Source organism: Pteropus medius, unplaced genomic scaffold (assembly GCF_902729225.1).
Source record: "Pteropus medius unplaced genomic scaffold, Ma_sr-lr_union100, whole genome shotgun sequence".
Lineage (NCBI taxonomy): Eukaryota > Metazoa > Chordata > Mammalia > Chiroptera > Pteropodidae > Pteropus > Pteropus medius.
In genome coordinates this window covers 235,471-251,345 of record NW_024342468.1, presented here as the reverse complement: position 1 = coordinate 251,345, position 15,875 = coordinate 235,471, and the positions used below count along the sequence as shown (strand labels likewise).

Here is a 15,875-nt window from a genome sequence, read left to right as displayed (position 1 = left end):
TGCCTACAGCATCTGATATTCCTAGGTGGTCACCCATCCAAGTACTAACCAGGCCCGACCCTGCTTAGCTTCTGAGATCAGACAAGATCGGGCACGTTCAGGGTGGCATGGCCGTAGACTGAAGGCTTGCTTGATACCTCTCTAGAGCCGAGACCTATTTCACAGTTGCAAATAGGTTTCATCCAGTCACTTTAATTCTCTGAATTGCTTTCCTCACTTACAAGTGGGGGTCATACCTGCCAACTTTACAAGGTTATCATGAGGATCAAATGAGATCTTGTTTGGTTTTCACAATTAAAGGTTGAAATTATGCTTCATGGAACTGAGTATAGAGGCCACTCGATCTGAACACTTATCCCAAATCTCTATTTTTTTACTTCCACCATTTTCTAATTTCAGGTGAGCCCACGCCCAGACTATATTTCTGGAAATGCACTATTACTCCCTGTATAACACTGTAGAATACTTTTGAGGACTTAAACTAGAATCCAGAGCCCAGCATATGCCTGAGTCAGAATTGTTTCCAAATATTGAATAAATCCCTTATGTCATTATTCTTTTCATTAGTGACTCATTTCAGTCTAATTTTGTCCTTTTATGAAGCAAAACAACCCACCAAGTTGCTAAAGGGATTCAGTACTAGTGTGATTGAACTGTCCTTATTCCATTCAGTTCATTCCATTTTTTTACCTGCTGGAATACACTTAACAAGGGCGCCCTCTAGTGGGCCAAAGAAACTAATCATTGAAAGGTGTTTTCAAACCTGTTATTGCCACTTAGTAGGCACCACCATTCAGCAGATGCTGAATGGACAGCATAGGTTGGCAGCTTGGGAGAGACCACGTGAGAAGGATAACTTTCAACAAGCTTACACAGGACCCTGGTCAAAAGCAAACCAAACCAGGGATTCAGGCTCCCACCCTTTCCCATTCCTTTCTCTCAAGAGGTACATGGCCTGCCATGTGTTCTTGAAAATATGGCAGGTTAACAAATCTAAAATTGCAACATAGCCTACAGAATATTCAGTTGTCTGCTGAAACACCTCAAAATGGCTGATACATTTGGGACAGAAAAAGAGTGAGAAAAAATTGTCTATTGAGTAACATTATAAAGAATTACACCATTTAACAAAAAAGCCAAGTTATACTGCAAAATTGTCAAATGCAGTGTGCAGCGATACGACCATTGAAACTATCCTAGGTTTAAACTTTACTAGGTGACCTAAGTAGAGCAGAAGAATTTAGCCCTCCTTTGACTGTACTCAGCTCCCAAGTATTACAAAGAATGCAAGAACAGAAAGTGATGTTAACGCCGCATTTGTGAATGTGTAAAAAAGTTCACCACGTATGAAATAAAAATTGTACTTCATAGAGTGCCTTTAAATTTTTTTCCCAAAACCTATATCAGGGCACCATTTTTTAGACATCAGAAAAACCAATGCATAGGGATTCTGGCATTTCTCAGTGTGAACTTCAGCATCTTGGTTTTATCTTTTAACTGTGAATTATTCAAGTTAATGCATTTACTACTTCAATTATAGGAAGAAACCAGCTTTTCTTTTCCCATCTCCAATTTTCCTTTGATTTCATGTTTATCAGACCACCCAAAACATTCATTCTATTACAATAATTCAGCTACTTACAAATCACCTTCAAAGTCAGGACAGATTAAGGCAGCCTGGTACGGATATACCTGAATCTGTCACTAGAAGGAACATGCAATGGGAAAGACAATTCCAGCCAAACAAAAGTCTGTTTTGTTAACTATGCTTCCATTTGACTGGTGGGTTAACTTTACCAATTATATTTTCAATGTCGTCCTTGTGCTGTAGAGGAGGTGGGAATAGAAGCCAAAGCAGACAATTTGGGGGTCAGGGAGGCCATGTTTTTTATAGGGGCAATTTCACGGGGGCATTGTGCCTCGTGAATCGATGGTGAATAGAAGACAAAAGATTCTCCGTTTTATTCCAAGATGGGAGTCCACTCGGCTGGAACACTGTGAGCTTTTAAAGACCCCAAACCACCCCAGTGCTGGGGATCTGCAGGCAGCCCAAGGGGCCAGCGGCGCAGTTCACCTCTCCCAGGCTTTGCCTTCAAAAGTAAGAAAGGTCTGTGGGCTGGAGGCAGTCTGACATAGGTCTCGTGATGAGTTTTCCCATCCTGGGTCTTTGCTGAGCCACACATAGGGACCACAAATCAGATTCTTCCTTTGCAGGAAACCACTCCAGACAGGTACACACGGTCCTGTCCTGCACATGCTTCTCTCTATCCCTCCTGTTCTAAAAGTCTCTGGCGAGTTTCCATCACAATTTCCTCCATTATTTCTGGCTTTAAGATGTCTTTAATCTGAAAAAGGAAGGAAAAGGCATTTGTTCAGAAAAGAAACCAAACAAAAGCAGACCATCAAGCAAAGCCAAATGCAGATACCAGGCCTGATTAACATACACCTTCTATATGCCTTTCATTGTTCAGAGGCTAAGGATTAGAAGGCATGATCTGCTAGAACCAGCTTAACAAATCAGCAAGGTTCTCTAGGGTGTAGCTGACAAGAACAAAGGTATTATTCTGGCATTCTCTAAAAAGAGAGCTGAAATTGGAATGGGCAGGATGAAGTCCAGAGGGTCACTGTCATACACTAGTCCACCTGACACCTTTATCCCCCGCAAACCTTCACACTAACACAAGACGTTGAGAATATTACAAGTATCTTTGGGAGAAATCTACCAGATGCTCATTAAAGCTGTCCACCAGATCAGCCCCTACCAATGGACATGGAAAAGGTATCTGGGAGATGTGCTTGCCATCCCTGGGAAACCCTAGAGCAAACCGATAAATGTGCGATGCCTGCTCACAGCTCGGTGAGGAAAAGGGAAGCCCTGGGCAGGGTACCTGATGTGGAAGGGACGCCTCATAGCAGTACAGGATGCTGGTATCGTACAGCATCATCCTCTGAGTTACCAGCGAGACGATACAGTTCCGAAGCCGGGAGATCACCTCTCGATCAGCAAGAGAGACAGGCTACCGGGGGTGCAAAGGAAAAGGTGAGGGAAATATACATAAACAGGACCAAAAAGGAAATGAACGGTCGCAGGAAACCACAGAAATCATTTATACTAGTCAGCATGCTCTGGGACTCCAAACCAAAGAAACAACTAACTCCAAGGGAGATTAAAAAGGGTGGCTTCTTCAGTGGCTTGTTGGTTACTGCCCACAACTCTGCCATCAGTCACGACCTCATCTTCTCAGCAAGAGAAGACAATACTAATGTTCCTGACACACTCCAGTGGGAAATCAAACTAACTCAGAAAAGGGGAAGGAATTAAGTTCAAACTGGCAGTTACAAACAGTCACGGGCATGTAAAGCACGGCACAGGGAACAGAATCAATAATAGTGTAATAACTGTGTATGGTGTCAGATGGTACTAGACTTATTGGGGGGATGACTTCGTAAGTTACATAAATGTCTAATCACCATGCTGTACACCTGAAACTAATATCATATTGAATGCCAACTTTAACTGAAAAATACAAATTAAAAACAAATCGTTAGAATACCTACAACATGATTTAATTTATATAAATATTGGAAATACAGATTTTAAAAATATTTAGAAACATTCGTGATAAAACTTTTTTAAAAAGGAATGCTTCTCATCTGGAAGTAAGAATGTAATCGGAGACGTCAAGTTACTGTTTCTTAAGCCTGGCTGTGAGGACATGGGAAGTAGCTTTATTATTATTTAAAATACATATAAACATAATATATTCATTTTGTACATATATTTCATAATAAAAATTAAAAACAAAACAAATTCAAACTAACGCAGAGTATAGCAATATAGTCAAAAAGCTGCCACCAGAAGCAGAGCACTCCAAGGCAATGATGCAATGGTGTCTACTCACCTCCAGGTTTGCAGTGAAGCCCCCCGCATCCTCCTCTTTCTGCTCAGGTGTAGGGTAGATCCAGATGAAGCCATTGTTACCCAGAATCACTGAGGCGCCACAGGGCAAGTCGTGGAAGTGAGTCTTCTGCCGTTTCACCAGGGACGGGGAAACCTGGACCAAAACACCCTGACCTAGCTGGAGAGATGCATCATGAATTCAGTCACGGGAGGATCATCGGTGAGGGGAGTGGAAAGTAGATTACAGAGTACATGTCCTAGTTATGGTGGACCCGGGGTCCTTCCTGTTGATAACTGCTGGTCACCCATCTGCACATGCATATTCATTCACACAGAACACTTCTGGATGCATAGGTTGCTGATACATCCTGGCAGAAGGTGCCTTGCAGCATCCTCTGTACCACTGTCCTTTGCAATCATCACGTTCTCGTCCAGGGCTGGTGCGCTGGCTGTCAGAGAAGCTGGAGCCAACGAGGGCCTGGGCTTGAGCCTCTCGTAGGCCGAGGAGAACCGTTCTGTTCCACCTTTACCCCGACCACCTATTTGCCCATGAGATGTGTGCCACTGAGCAAGAGGACCAGCCAGGGGCCGGGTGCAAACCCATCCCTGGTTCTAGCAGGACAGCTCAAATTCCACGTCCGGCTGAGGGAGGGTCTGCAGGCCCGAGGCCCAAAGGGACAGCACACAGTGCTGCCGGTCCACCTCCTACTCAAGGACATGAATCTGGTTGGCGTAGCCACTCCACGACAGTAAGGTTTTTGCTCCACTTGGAAAATGAAAAAGTTCAGAGAAAGCCGAGAGACTAATAAATTCTAACCTGTTTTAAGAAGTACGCTGTCACTTCAAAAATAGCCAGTAATGTAACCTCATATAAGCAGTGAAATTTTATTTCAAAGCTCAAGTGACAAACTATCTTTCCTAGCTGAAACAGCCATTTTATTGACTGGACATCTGGCTAAGGGCTGAGACATCCTGGCTCATCAGGCCATGACCTCCCCAGTTCCTAGGCTGCCTCTCGGCCCGGCCCCAGTGCCCACTGGGAGGGAGCAGAGCAGGGCCTCGGGACAGGGTCACAGGGACCCATCACTACAGCCTCCTCAGTAGGGAGAGGATAAAAGCTGCCGTCCATGACAACACTCCTGGCCCCTGACCCTGTGAGTCAGTCCGTCCGTGGGAGGCCAGCCCATAATGCTTAACTCGAGGCTTCTTTGGGTCAGAATTCCAGAACACTTTGGGGATTCAGAAATGGATCTGAAGTGTCGGTCAGCGAACAGGAGCGCGAGAGCCCAACTTACTTTTCCGTACTTTAGACTCCTCGTGTGCAGAGAGACGGCCCCGTCAGAGAACACCGCCTGCACCTCAGCCTGGCCACGGCGATGAAGGAACATATACATGTCATCTGCTTCCCCTGTGTCCCCGGCCCCACCTCTCCAGCCTTTCCTCCTACCCCCCAACTTGGCAGTCCTGGACTCAGAGGACATCCTGGTTGTCATGAATATCTTGATATAAAATTGTCATTAAGAATATTTGAGTCTAGTTTAAAGCATGGGCCACTATAAGTCCCAAGACCTGAAGAAATCACTCAGCAGCGTTAGATCTGAATGAGAACTGGAGAGTCAGCCTAGATTAAGGAGATGGAGAAGGGCTGCAGCAGGGCCCTTGACACCTGATCTAGGCTCAGATCCCCGCAAAGATTACATGTTTTTCCTGTCGGAGACATACGCTTTAAGCCCATTCCCCAGGTCCACACAGAGCATGAAGATGCTGGCGTGCAAGGTGCAGGATACACTGATAAGGTCTCCTTCCTGTAAGAAACCTCTCATCGCCAGCTCATCTTCCGCAGATCTCCTCCTCTGAAACACAGAGATAACGTTACTTAAGTCAGATCCTACAGAAAGATCTCTCTCCACCTTCTTTCTCGTTCACTTCCTCTTGAGCTCTCTGAAGCCAGCCACGATATTTAAACACTAGGGTGGGTGACCTGCGCCACTCAAGGAAACGAGTGGTAACCACTTAGACCTTCGCACTGCTTCTCTCCTTCCTCTGAATGACTCAGACTCCTTCCGCGATATTCAAAACCCTCCCAGCTAGCCCAGCCTGCTTTCCACACTTAGCTTCCGTGGCAGCCGTCCACACTCCACCTCTGGCCTTCCAGTATCTTTGCTCATCCACTGCCCTTTATCTCAGACATCCTGAGTTCATCAGTGAAATTCTGTCCATCCTGCATCCCTATGCCCATCTTTCCTATGAGCTTCTCTCACTGAAATGAATCCTTCTGTACAATCACACGCTTGTTTATTCTTCGACTGCCAGGTGTCTGGAGGTTACCGCATACCCCCTTGCTAGTCTGTAAGCTTTCAGGAACTCGAGCACGCCTCCTCTGCCTTGCATTCCCCGCAGAACCAAGCACAGTGAGCCTGCGAATACGTGCTGGGCTGAAGGTAGAGGGGAACCACGGCATCTTACGAAAAGCTGCAGCTTCCCTGCTGCAGTTGCCTAGAATAACCACATGCGACTCAATTCATGGAAACTAAACACACCTTTACAAGGAACATGTCCATGCAAAGCTGATGCACCCGAAAAAGGAAAATTATCGGCACCAAGCATGAGAGCTTCTCTTCCCAGCTCCCTTTTGGTATTCTTCCCCATGGACATTGCAGATCTTACCACGCCCCACTGCTGCCTATGTTGGGAGGCCTGGGCCAAGTGAAAAGCCCACAAGTATATCAGAGCAGCAAACCTCACAGACACACAGGAGTCAGTGGGGCAACCTCAGCGTAACGCAGAGCTCTCTGGTGGACCAGAGGATCCCAGAGCCCTCGACAGCAAACTACACGGTCATAGCTGGAGCCCCTCACCAGCTCTCCTCCGGGAAGGTTCATGGACGAGAGAAGCAAGACTGAATCCAGCCTAGAGTTGGTCTCCACTTTCCACCTCTTCTGTTGAACCTACAAACAGAAATTCCACACCTGGACACATCCTCCACGGGCAAGCCCTCACACCGTAAGTGACTAGTAATCCCAATGTAACAAGCCAGGTGTTCGCATCAAAGGTCACACACATGAGCCAAATGCAATGAATGCTTCGTTCACATACTACACACGGAATGACTATCCCCTTCATTACATCACCAGCTTGCTTTTACTTGTAAAAACCAATCTGATACTGACTTTACCTCTGTGATTCTCCCCACTACAATGTCTCCGACTTCGCCATTATATCTGAAAGATAAAACAAAAGGTGAAAAGACTTAATTATGAAACGAAGCACCATCTGAGATTTCAGTGAAACAGGACGAGGACCCTGATTAGGCACCACATTTAGTAAATTCACAGAACTATGCTGTTCGTACTTATTCTCGGGAACTGATCACTTTAAATGTTCTTACATGTATAAAGTCTCCGTTAATTATTCCGAAATAATTTTAAGTAATTCCTTCAGCCTGAATCTCTATTTTGTTAATTACATGGCAATAATAAGCATGGAATGTTTTCGAGTGGGCTCTGGAACACAGATGGGTTTGCATCAGCCACGGGGGGAGAAAGGAGATGGAGACAGGACACCACCCAGTCTACTCACCGTCCCCCCGACACAGTCTGTCCATCTCAGGCCCCTTTGCTGGTTCCTCACCCCAATTCGAACAACAGGTTCCATGCAGAAGGCCCAGTCTTTGGATCTCTTCTCTTTTCAGCCCGCACTCACCTCTTTGTGCCCTCATCCAACTTAAAGGAGTTAAATACCAATGATGACTGCACCGTCACCCTGAATTCCTGACTCTAGACAACTGCTGGCTAGGCAACATCTCCATTTACACGACTAATGTAACAAAGTGTCCCAGCAGCCTCCCACCCTCTCCCGCACAAGGTGACCCTGTCCCCATCCACACCATCTCAGTGAAAGGCAACTCCATCCCTCCAGTTGCTCAACTGCTCAAAACCTTGGAGTCCTCAGAGGAGCCCTTGAGATGTCGTCGCCCCCCTACCCCCCACCCCATGCTCCAGGACAAACCCGGCAGCAGATCCTACTGGCTCTACCTTTAAACTGCACAGAAAAGGCATCCAAACTGGAAAGGAAGAAGTAAAACTATCTCTACGCACAGACACGGTCCCATATTTAGAAAACATCAACGAATACAAAAGCCAACACTCTTCCAAGATAAAAACACTCAGAACACAAAATATACGCAGAAATAATCACTACTTCCCACTTCTACTGCTACGGCCTTAGTCCAAGCCACCATCCCTTCAGGTGATGAAAAGAGACCCCTAATCTGTCTCCATAAGCCTGATCCTGTCCCCCTTCAACCCCCCCCAAAGTAGCTAAGATTACACAAGCAGAAGTCAAACTGCTTATCAGGGCTACAAGGCAGGCCATCCACCCATCTCAGCTCTCTCTCTGCATCTGCTCCTACTCTTCCTTGCTCACGTGGTTCCAAGCCCAGTGGCATCCTTTCTGGAACTAACCTTTACTGAGCCCTTCTAGGTAGTAGGCCCTGTGCTAAGTACTTTACATGCACCTTTTCAATGAATTCTAATGAAAACCCTATGAGGTAGGTCGTGATATTATCCTCATTTCACAGAGGAGGTAACAAAGGCTTGCAGAGGTCAAGTAACGTGGGGAAAGCTTTGGAGCCCACACATACCTACAGTCATCTATATGTGTTCCAAATCGAAGAACTGCAGGGCAGTCATCTATATGTGTTCCAAATCGATGACAGGGCAGGGGGTGGCAAGCCCTGGTTGTGCCAACACGGATGCCACAAGAAAGAATACACACCTTGTGTTCTCACCTGGTTTTCAAAGCTTTCACACAGATCAACTTGTTTACTCTCTCCACAGAGCCAGCCACAGATGCAATGAGTTTCTCTTCCCCCATGTAAGTCCCATGGCCCCTGTTGCAAGAGGACGATGCAAAGGACACCGGGGTTAACACTTGAGATGATCGCTCCCGCCCAGAACGATGTACTCCTCAATCGAACAGGCTCCTCTGGCCTTAAGAGCCTGGCTTTTGTGCTGGTTACTCTCTCTGCCTTGGACACTCCTTCCCTAGAGAGAACCTGGACATCTCCCTCTTATCATCTACACAAATGTCACTTTCTCCATCAGGCCTACGTTGACTGTCCCATTTCAAATAGTCACCCTCCCGCTGCCACCACCCTCACCATATTCCCAACCACATTCCACTTACCCTGCTGGACTTTTAATTTTTCCACTGCATTTATCACCAAACAGTCTGGACAAATTATTTGTTTGTTTTGTTTATTGTTTATTATCTGTCTCTCCCTGGTAGAATATAAACTCCACCAGGACAGTCACTTCCACTTTGTTAAGTGTTGTACCCAAACCATAGCTAATACAAATATGTTAATGTGTGAATGAATAACTAAATCTTAAGATTTTCCAGGATCCCCAAACCTCAAACTAAAAGGTTAAAAGGCAGTTCTGTAAATGCTGTACCCCCTCCAATATGTACCTATGTGCCCCCTCCCTCAAAAAGGCTGAAATACCAATAGTGTTTTTCCATGATGGTGATATAATGGTGGGTTTTGCTTCTTAATTATTATCCCATTTAATCCTCACTATCCTCTCAAACAGTTACTGTTATTACCACAATTTTCCGATTGAGGAAACTGACCCCGGAGAGGTAATGTGATAGCAGCAGGACTAAAACCCAAACTGTCTGACTCAAAGGCCTGCCCTCTTAACTACAACGTACTGCACTACTCAGTGTATATTGAATGCATGTAGCACGATAGACTTGTTTGTCCTGAGCCCAAATAGGGACCGATTGCAAAACCGTGCACCTGGAAGAAGCCACGTCAGGAACGCTCACCGTCCCCATTAAGGCCCCTGCTCCTAACCCTCCGACAGTTTTCCAGGTCTCCAACGAGGAAAGCTCAGAGAACTGGACCTCAGGCAGAGGACCAAAGAGTCACGGCCACCAGAGGCCAAGAGAGGAACGTTTCAAGGGGCCGAAACAAACGCAGACGGGGACACACAAGATGCAGGGAGTAGAAGTCCGAGGCCTCTGAAACCAGGCGCCTGGGATGCTCTGGAGATGTGCCCTGGGGCTCGCGGGGGCTTTGACACAAGGGGACAGAGGCCCAGGTTTCGGCTGGCAGGCCACGTGCAGAGCCCTGCAACCGCCTCTGTGGCCGCCAAGCCCCCAGGTCCCCACGTACCGCATGAAGCCCGTGTCCGTAGTGATCGTGTCCCCGGGCACCACCAGGTGCTTCTTACTCTCGCGACCCAGGCTGTCGCTAAGAGGCTTACGAGCGACAGGAAGCCTCATCTCCATCGCCATCTTGACGCGAAATGACTTGCGCAGGCGCAGTCCGGCCGAGGGCCGCGATATCCGGCTCCGCAATTCCGGGCCTCGCTCAGAGGGGCGGGGCATGCAGGGGCGGGGCCTCAGAGCAGCCGCCAATGGGAACTCACGGTCTGGCGGCCATGATGACTATTGACAACCAGTGGGTTATCACGAGGGACGGAGAGAGGCGAATTGCCGTTTTTACTGCGAGAAAGTATGCACCTGTGGGATAAAATCTCATGTTGCGGGTGTTTGACTTTTTACCAAAATTGTCTCGTAGTCATCATCCCATTTATTGTTTACCAGGGTTAGAGATAATTGAGAAATGGACCTCTGGGTTTCCTTCCAGCTCTAAGCTGCTAAAATCTGATGTTTTTGTATAGCGAGCTCAGGCGGACCAGGAGGTGGGAGCTACAGAAATCACTATTTGGACAGAAAGAAGAGCCCCTTTCTTGCTGTTCCTGGTACCGCCAGTTGTACATTACAGCCGTCCCATGGATGCTAGTTCAGCACCAATCATCACCTACCTGTACCTTCAGACTGCTGGGGTGCTCGCTCCGTTCTTTCACACTAACTCTTTTGAGTGAGCTGACTGACGCCAACATTTCTCTTGTAAAAGCAAGAAACCGTCTAAGAAAATACTCAAACCTTGCAAAGCAGGCATATTTAGTAGGAAAGGCAAGTGCAGACATAATACAAACACCTTCGCTAGTATTTCCTTATACAGTGAATTGAGCGCCCTCTGTGTGCCAGGAGCTGTTCTCAGGAGTCAGTGGTGAACAGATCTGTGTGGCAGTATTTCCATATCCTGGTTAACAGGACTGTTTCTTTTGTCCCTTCTCCCCACCCCTACTACCCCCTCCATTGCCCTTGCTCCGCATGATTTATAGCGGTCACAACAAACTAAGTTTCAACGTCAGGAAATTGGAGATGATAATTCTTCGTGCACATGGATTAAATGAAATGACTTGCATCAGCCCCACACACTGTGTTCACAACATCAGGCCCACTGCCTCCTGAAGATCCATCAGACCAATTGTTTGATAAATCTCCAAAAGACAGCATGTCTTTCACCTCAGCAAAGTTCATGACTACATTTGTCAAAAAAGCCAACCCTGCCAGGCCGCAGATGATATCAATTCTAGTGCCCCATAGGTCCCTAGGTAAGTGGGCAGGTCAGACACTGGCCCACTTCCCCGCCTGAAAAATGTGAGAAACCAAGAAAGTATGAGAAGGGGCCATCTGTTGATTCTGGCTTCGACCATAAGAGGGCGGTGGTGTCCTTTGAGCCAGCACAGCCTGGTCAGCTAGGGGGCTAGGCCTGGGAATGCCCCCAGACCAAGTGGAGCGTAGTCCTGACATCATCCAGTTTCATCCTGGGAGGGAGGGACGTAGCCTTATCCCCTCCCATTCTCAAAGCACTCAAGTTTACAGAGCCTGTCGCAATGGGTTAATGGATACCGTTTTAGTCCCTTTGGGCTGCTATAACAAAATACCGTTGAACTGGGTGGCCTATAAACAACAAGAATTTATTTCTCACCTTTTTGAAGGCTGTAAAGTCCAAGATCAAAGCACTGGGAGATTTGGTGTCTGGTGAGGGCTCACCTTCTGGTCCACAGATAGCCGTCTTCTGTGTCCTCACATGGTGTAAGGGGCGAGGAAGCTCTCTGGGGTGTCTTTTTATAGGGGCACTAATCACATTCATGAGCATCTAATCAGCTCCCAAAGGCCCCCACCTCCTAATACCATCACCTTGGGGATTAGGATTTCAATATATGAATTTGGGGGGAACAGAAAACGTTCAGTCCATTGCAGATACCTGTTTATAGAGAGGGAAACCGAGGCCCAAAAAGGACTAGAATTGCCATAGCAGTTGGTGGCAGGGCCAATATTTCTGCCACCTGCACCTGCGTTACCCCAGAGCCTGCGCCCTTTATCAACACTTCTGGAGGGCCTGGTGCTTTCCTGAGTGCTGTACAAACATTATGTTACTTAGTCCTCGCACTCGGCTCATCTTGGAGGTAGGCATTGGTATCCCTGACGGTTGTTTGGGGCCACCGAGTCCCAACAACAGACCTGCAGCTGGGACTAGAACCCAAGACTCCAGACTCCACGCCAGCTCTCCCCTCTCTGAATCACACCTGCCTCTTCACACCACGGAAACAAGCGGGCGCTCGCAAACAGACCGCACATCCCAGGGGGGCTTGTTAGAAACAGAGATTCCTGAGCCCCGACTAGGCAGTGGGGTTCTACAAAGGTGGGATCCTGAAGTCTGAGCATGTATTTTAATTGCCTAAGTTGTCTTAATGGCTGATCAGGTCTATTGTTCACAGATTCCTCCCACATCCATCTACCTCCCCATCTGTGCATCTCCAGGGCCACCACCCCAAGCCGTTCAACTTCATCTCTCACCAGGCGTCACCTCCTAGCTCATCTCCCTAATTCTGCGTTTGCTCCTCCTACCACCCAATCTCCACACAGCAGCCAGAGGGAGCTTTTAAAACGGATCAATTTAAACCACTTTCCTGCTTAGAAGGCTTCTGGCAGCTTCCCTTACACTAAGAAAAAATCCAAACTCATCATTGCAGCCCCTGCTTGTCTCTGACCTCACCCGCCTCTTAATTGGCTCCCTTACTCACTACACTGCAGCCATAAGTACTGGTCTCCTCTTGGTTCTGCTACCAATCTCGTCACCACCCCAGGATCTGTGTGCTTTTGGCGCTCTCTGCATGGAATGCTCTTCCCCCCGGGTCCTTGTGTGGCTGGCTACTTCTTCTCACTCAGATCTCGACTCAAATATCAGCTTCTCTGAGAAGCCTCCCCTGACCACCTTATCTGAAATAACCCTCAATCTCACACTCCGGACCACTGTCTACCTACCCTAATCACCCCAGGGCCAGCTACCAGAGAGCTAGGGACAGTGCCTCTGCCTCAGAGACCACTGAAATTATTCAAACTAGCCAGTCCAAAGCCTGCCCGCCCTGCCTCATCCATTCCCTCCCATGGAAACTAGTAAAGTCTCCTGCCCACATTTTTCCTTTGCTCTCTCTGCCTCCTGATCGACACCAGTGCTTCCCCCATGTGGCCCTGCGTGGTGTGACATGCCTCTTTTCTAGGGAATTGTGAGTATAGCAAATTCTTTGGGACCATGATTCCTATCCGCTCATCCTTGTGTCTCTACAGTGGGAGGACATTTCTGTAGAAGCAGGTCAGCAGTGGGCTTATCACACTTTAGTCTGCAATTACAGTCTGCTGCCACCAGGTGGGTTCTGAAGACTGACTTGTGGCCCCTCTGATCTGCAGCTGAGACTTCACAACAGAACTACCTTTGGAGAGTGATTTAGATTTTTATCAAGCCCAGCCACCACCACCACCACCCCCACCACACACACACACCCTTTTCTCTGCAGACCCTTCTTTAGGACTCTGGCATTACTGTCTGGGAGGTACGACATCTGGGCCAGAAGGGTATTTAATTCTACTGCACCCATCTGCAACCAAAGGGAATGGGTTTCCTGACAGATAGCTTTGGTCATGGGAACAAAAGTCCTGGGTGGGGCTGCAGTGGGACGAAGGGCCACCAGAGGCATCAGAAGCCAAGTGGTAAGGTATCAGAGGAGAGGCGAGTTTTGTGACAGGAGGAGGGGAAGGAGTACCTAGTGTGACTTCTGCCACCGGTCTTTGGAAGAAAACTCCAGATGGGACCTGCAAATGAACACATCAAGTGTAGATCTCTACCTATGCCCCACCTGCCAGGGCAGTGCAAGACCAGTCCCCCAAAGTATGGGGGTCTGCAGGAGTACACACCTGAAGCTCCAAAAGGGGATGGCCTGTGTATACAAGTGTGTATTCCAGTGTCGGCAGGTGTGTGTGTGTGTGTGTGTGCGCACGCGCGCGCACAGCTAGATGAGGATGCACAGAGAAGTAAGCCTGAGGTAGCCAGTGGGCTGGAAGGGTGACGCCCTAATGGCTGGCATGTGCTGGAGCACAGGTGTGAACTCACATTCCCTTCTTATACCTCCTCCAAGGGGGAAGAGCCAGGACCTGGCCCTGTGTTGATGGTGTCCCTGCTCTTTGGTCCTCCCCAAGGAGGGTCTGGAATGGGTGACCAGAACACCTGGAAGTTCTAGGCGTTGGGAGGGCACTTGGTGGCCATCTTGGCCTGCCCCCACTGGCTTTTGAATTTCTTCAAGTTGTCCACAAAAATGAAAAAAAAAATGTAACAACTTGGGGGGAGTGACGAAGTGGGGTACTGATATTTCAGAGTCACCCGGAAAGCAGGAATCTGTCCAGCCCCTTCTGCGGTCCCCGGTTGCTTTGCACCGTGCAGCTCATCTCTTTGGGAGCTGACACTCCGGTTGTGACAGAAAGAATTTTCCTTGCAGATGGCACAACCAGTCAACGGAACGACTCCTCCTGCCCCCTCTTCAGCTTCTAGGCACTTTCCACATTTCTTTTTCATGCAGACAAAAAGTGTCGACCCGTTCAGATGCTAAGTGATAAATGTTCCAAGTAATTTTTATTTTAGAATACAAGAGAGGTACAAATGTATTTACAGTTATACATATACAATCAAATAATATATATCACAGTTTTGTAAATATCATTTTAGATAAATATTTACAAAGTTAAAGTGACCGTTTTCTGGAAGTAGAACACAGTTTCTTGAAAACTCTATACATTTTACACTTTTCATTAATATTATAGTTTATCTTACAAAACGCCCTAAGGAAATTCTGACTGCAAAGTGGGAAAGACGACACCAGAGGGCGCCCAGGGCCGGAGTTTGGGGAAACCGGGAAGGACGGAGAGTGTGGGCGGGAACGGCGCCCCCCATCCCGCCCCTCCCCCGAACCCGCACTGCTAGGAAGCGCTTTCCCTGCAGACAAGACAGTCTGGCCCTCCCCTTGCTGAAGTGTGGCGAGGACGGGTAGGGAAACTTGCCCTTCCCAGGCATGACGTCAGAGATGAAGGGGAGGGTCCTAAGTCCAACTCATTTTATAGATGGGGAAAGGGGAAACTGAGGCCCAAAGAAGGGCAGAGCCTTGCCCCGGGCCCCACAGTGGATTTCCGTTTTGCCTTCACTCTCAAACACTGCAAACTATTCGTGCCTCAAGCATCCCCAGGGAGCCCGGCTCGGCAGGGGGAGGAGGGTGGTCTGAAGGAGAGAACCCCCGACAGGGCAGTGCAGATCGTGTCCGTGATGCCGGACACTGCAGGACGCCAGTTCCAAGAGGCCAGATGAGGAGACAGATGGGCGTACGCCAGGCCGTACGCTGGGACAGGGAGGTCGCTCTCCTCCATTCCCAACACCCAGCTCTCCAAAGGGGAGGTGGCAATCCCCTTCCCGCGCTGAGGGCGCTCGGAGACTTTTAGTCCCCTCTCCTGCCACCCACGAGGGGGATACCAGCCTGGGCGGTCGGCGGGATAGCAGGATGGAGACTTGGAGGTTAGGCCGGGGATGGGGACCTCGCCTCCCAAGAGGAGGCGGCCGAGCAGGGACAACCAAGAAAGGGACCTCGTCCGCACTGTCCTCATCTGCAAAACGGAGTGAAGAGTGTCTGCCCGGGGGGCGTCACTCCTGGGGCCCCCCGACCGCATCCGGCCCCGAGGTCCAGTCCGAAGAGAGCGCAGCCGGGCGCGGCGGCGCCGAGGACCGGGAGGC

General features: G+C 48.5%; 1 protein-coding gene and 1 pseudogene across 2 annotated transcripts; both read right to left on the bottom strand.

Annotated features, from left to right (window-relative positions):
- LOC120602773 (uncharacterized) lies at window positions 1–119 on the bottom strand (annotated as a pseudogene).
- A 956-nt stretch (window positions 120–1,075) lies between these two features.
- Window positions 1,076–10,241, bottom strand: EXOSC2 (exosome component 2). 2 transcript variants are annotated; one of them, XM_039862875.1, is made up of 9 exons: window positions 10,083–10,241; window positions 8,691–8,792; window positions 7,077–7,122; window positions 6,760–6,849; window positions 5,689–5,754; window positions 5,197–5,265; window positions 3,903–4,079; window positions 2,889–3,017; window positions 1,076–2,345 (listed from the first exon to the last, which is right to left on the bottom strand). In XM_039862875.1, the coding sequence occupies exons 1-9, from the start codon at window positions 10,202–10,204 to the stop codon at window positions 2,265–2,267; spliced, it is 882 nt and encodes a 293-aa protein (XP_039718809.1). In that variant the 5' UTR covers window positions 10,205–10,241; the 3' UTR covers window positions 1,076–2,264. The 2 variants fall into 2 exon arrangements, with proteins under 2 accessions (XP_039718809.1, XP_039718810.1); XM_039862876.1 differs by lacking the exons at window positions 5,197–5,265; window positions 5,689–5,754.
- Window positions 10,242–15,875: the final 5,634 nt, after the last annotated feature.

Excerpts from the sequence above, each read along its gene's own strand:
- EXOSC2 (XM_039862875.1), bottom strand. The coding sequence starts at position 10,204 with ATGGCGATGGAGATGAGGCTTCCTGTCGCTCGTAAGCCTCTTAGCGAC. Across the intron at positions 5,266-5,688 it reads AGGAAGGAGACCTTATCAGT|GCTGAGGTGCAGGCGGTGTT; the intron begins GTATCCTGCACC and ends CGCCGTGGCCAG. Across the intron at positions 3,018-3,902 it reads GCTTCACTGCAAACCTGGAG|CCTGTCTCTCTTGCTGATCG; the intron begins GTGAGTAGACAC and ends CACCCCCGGTAG.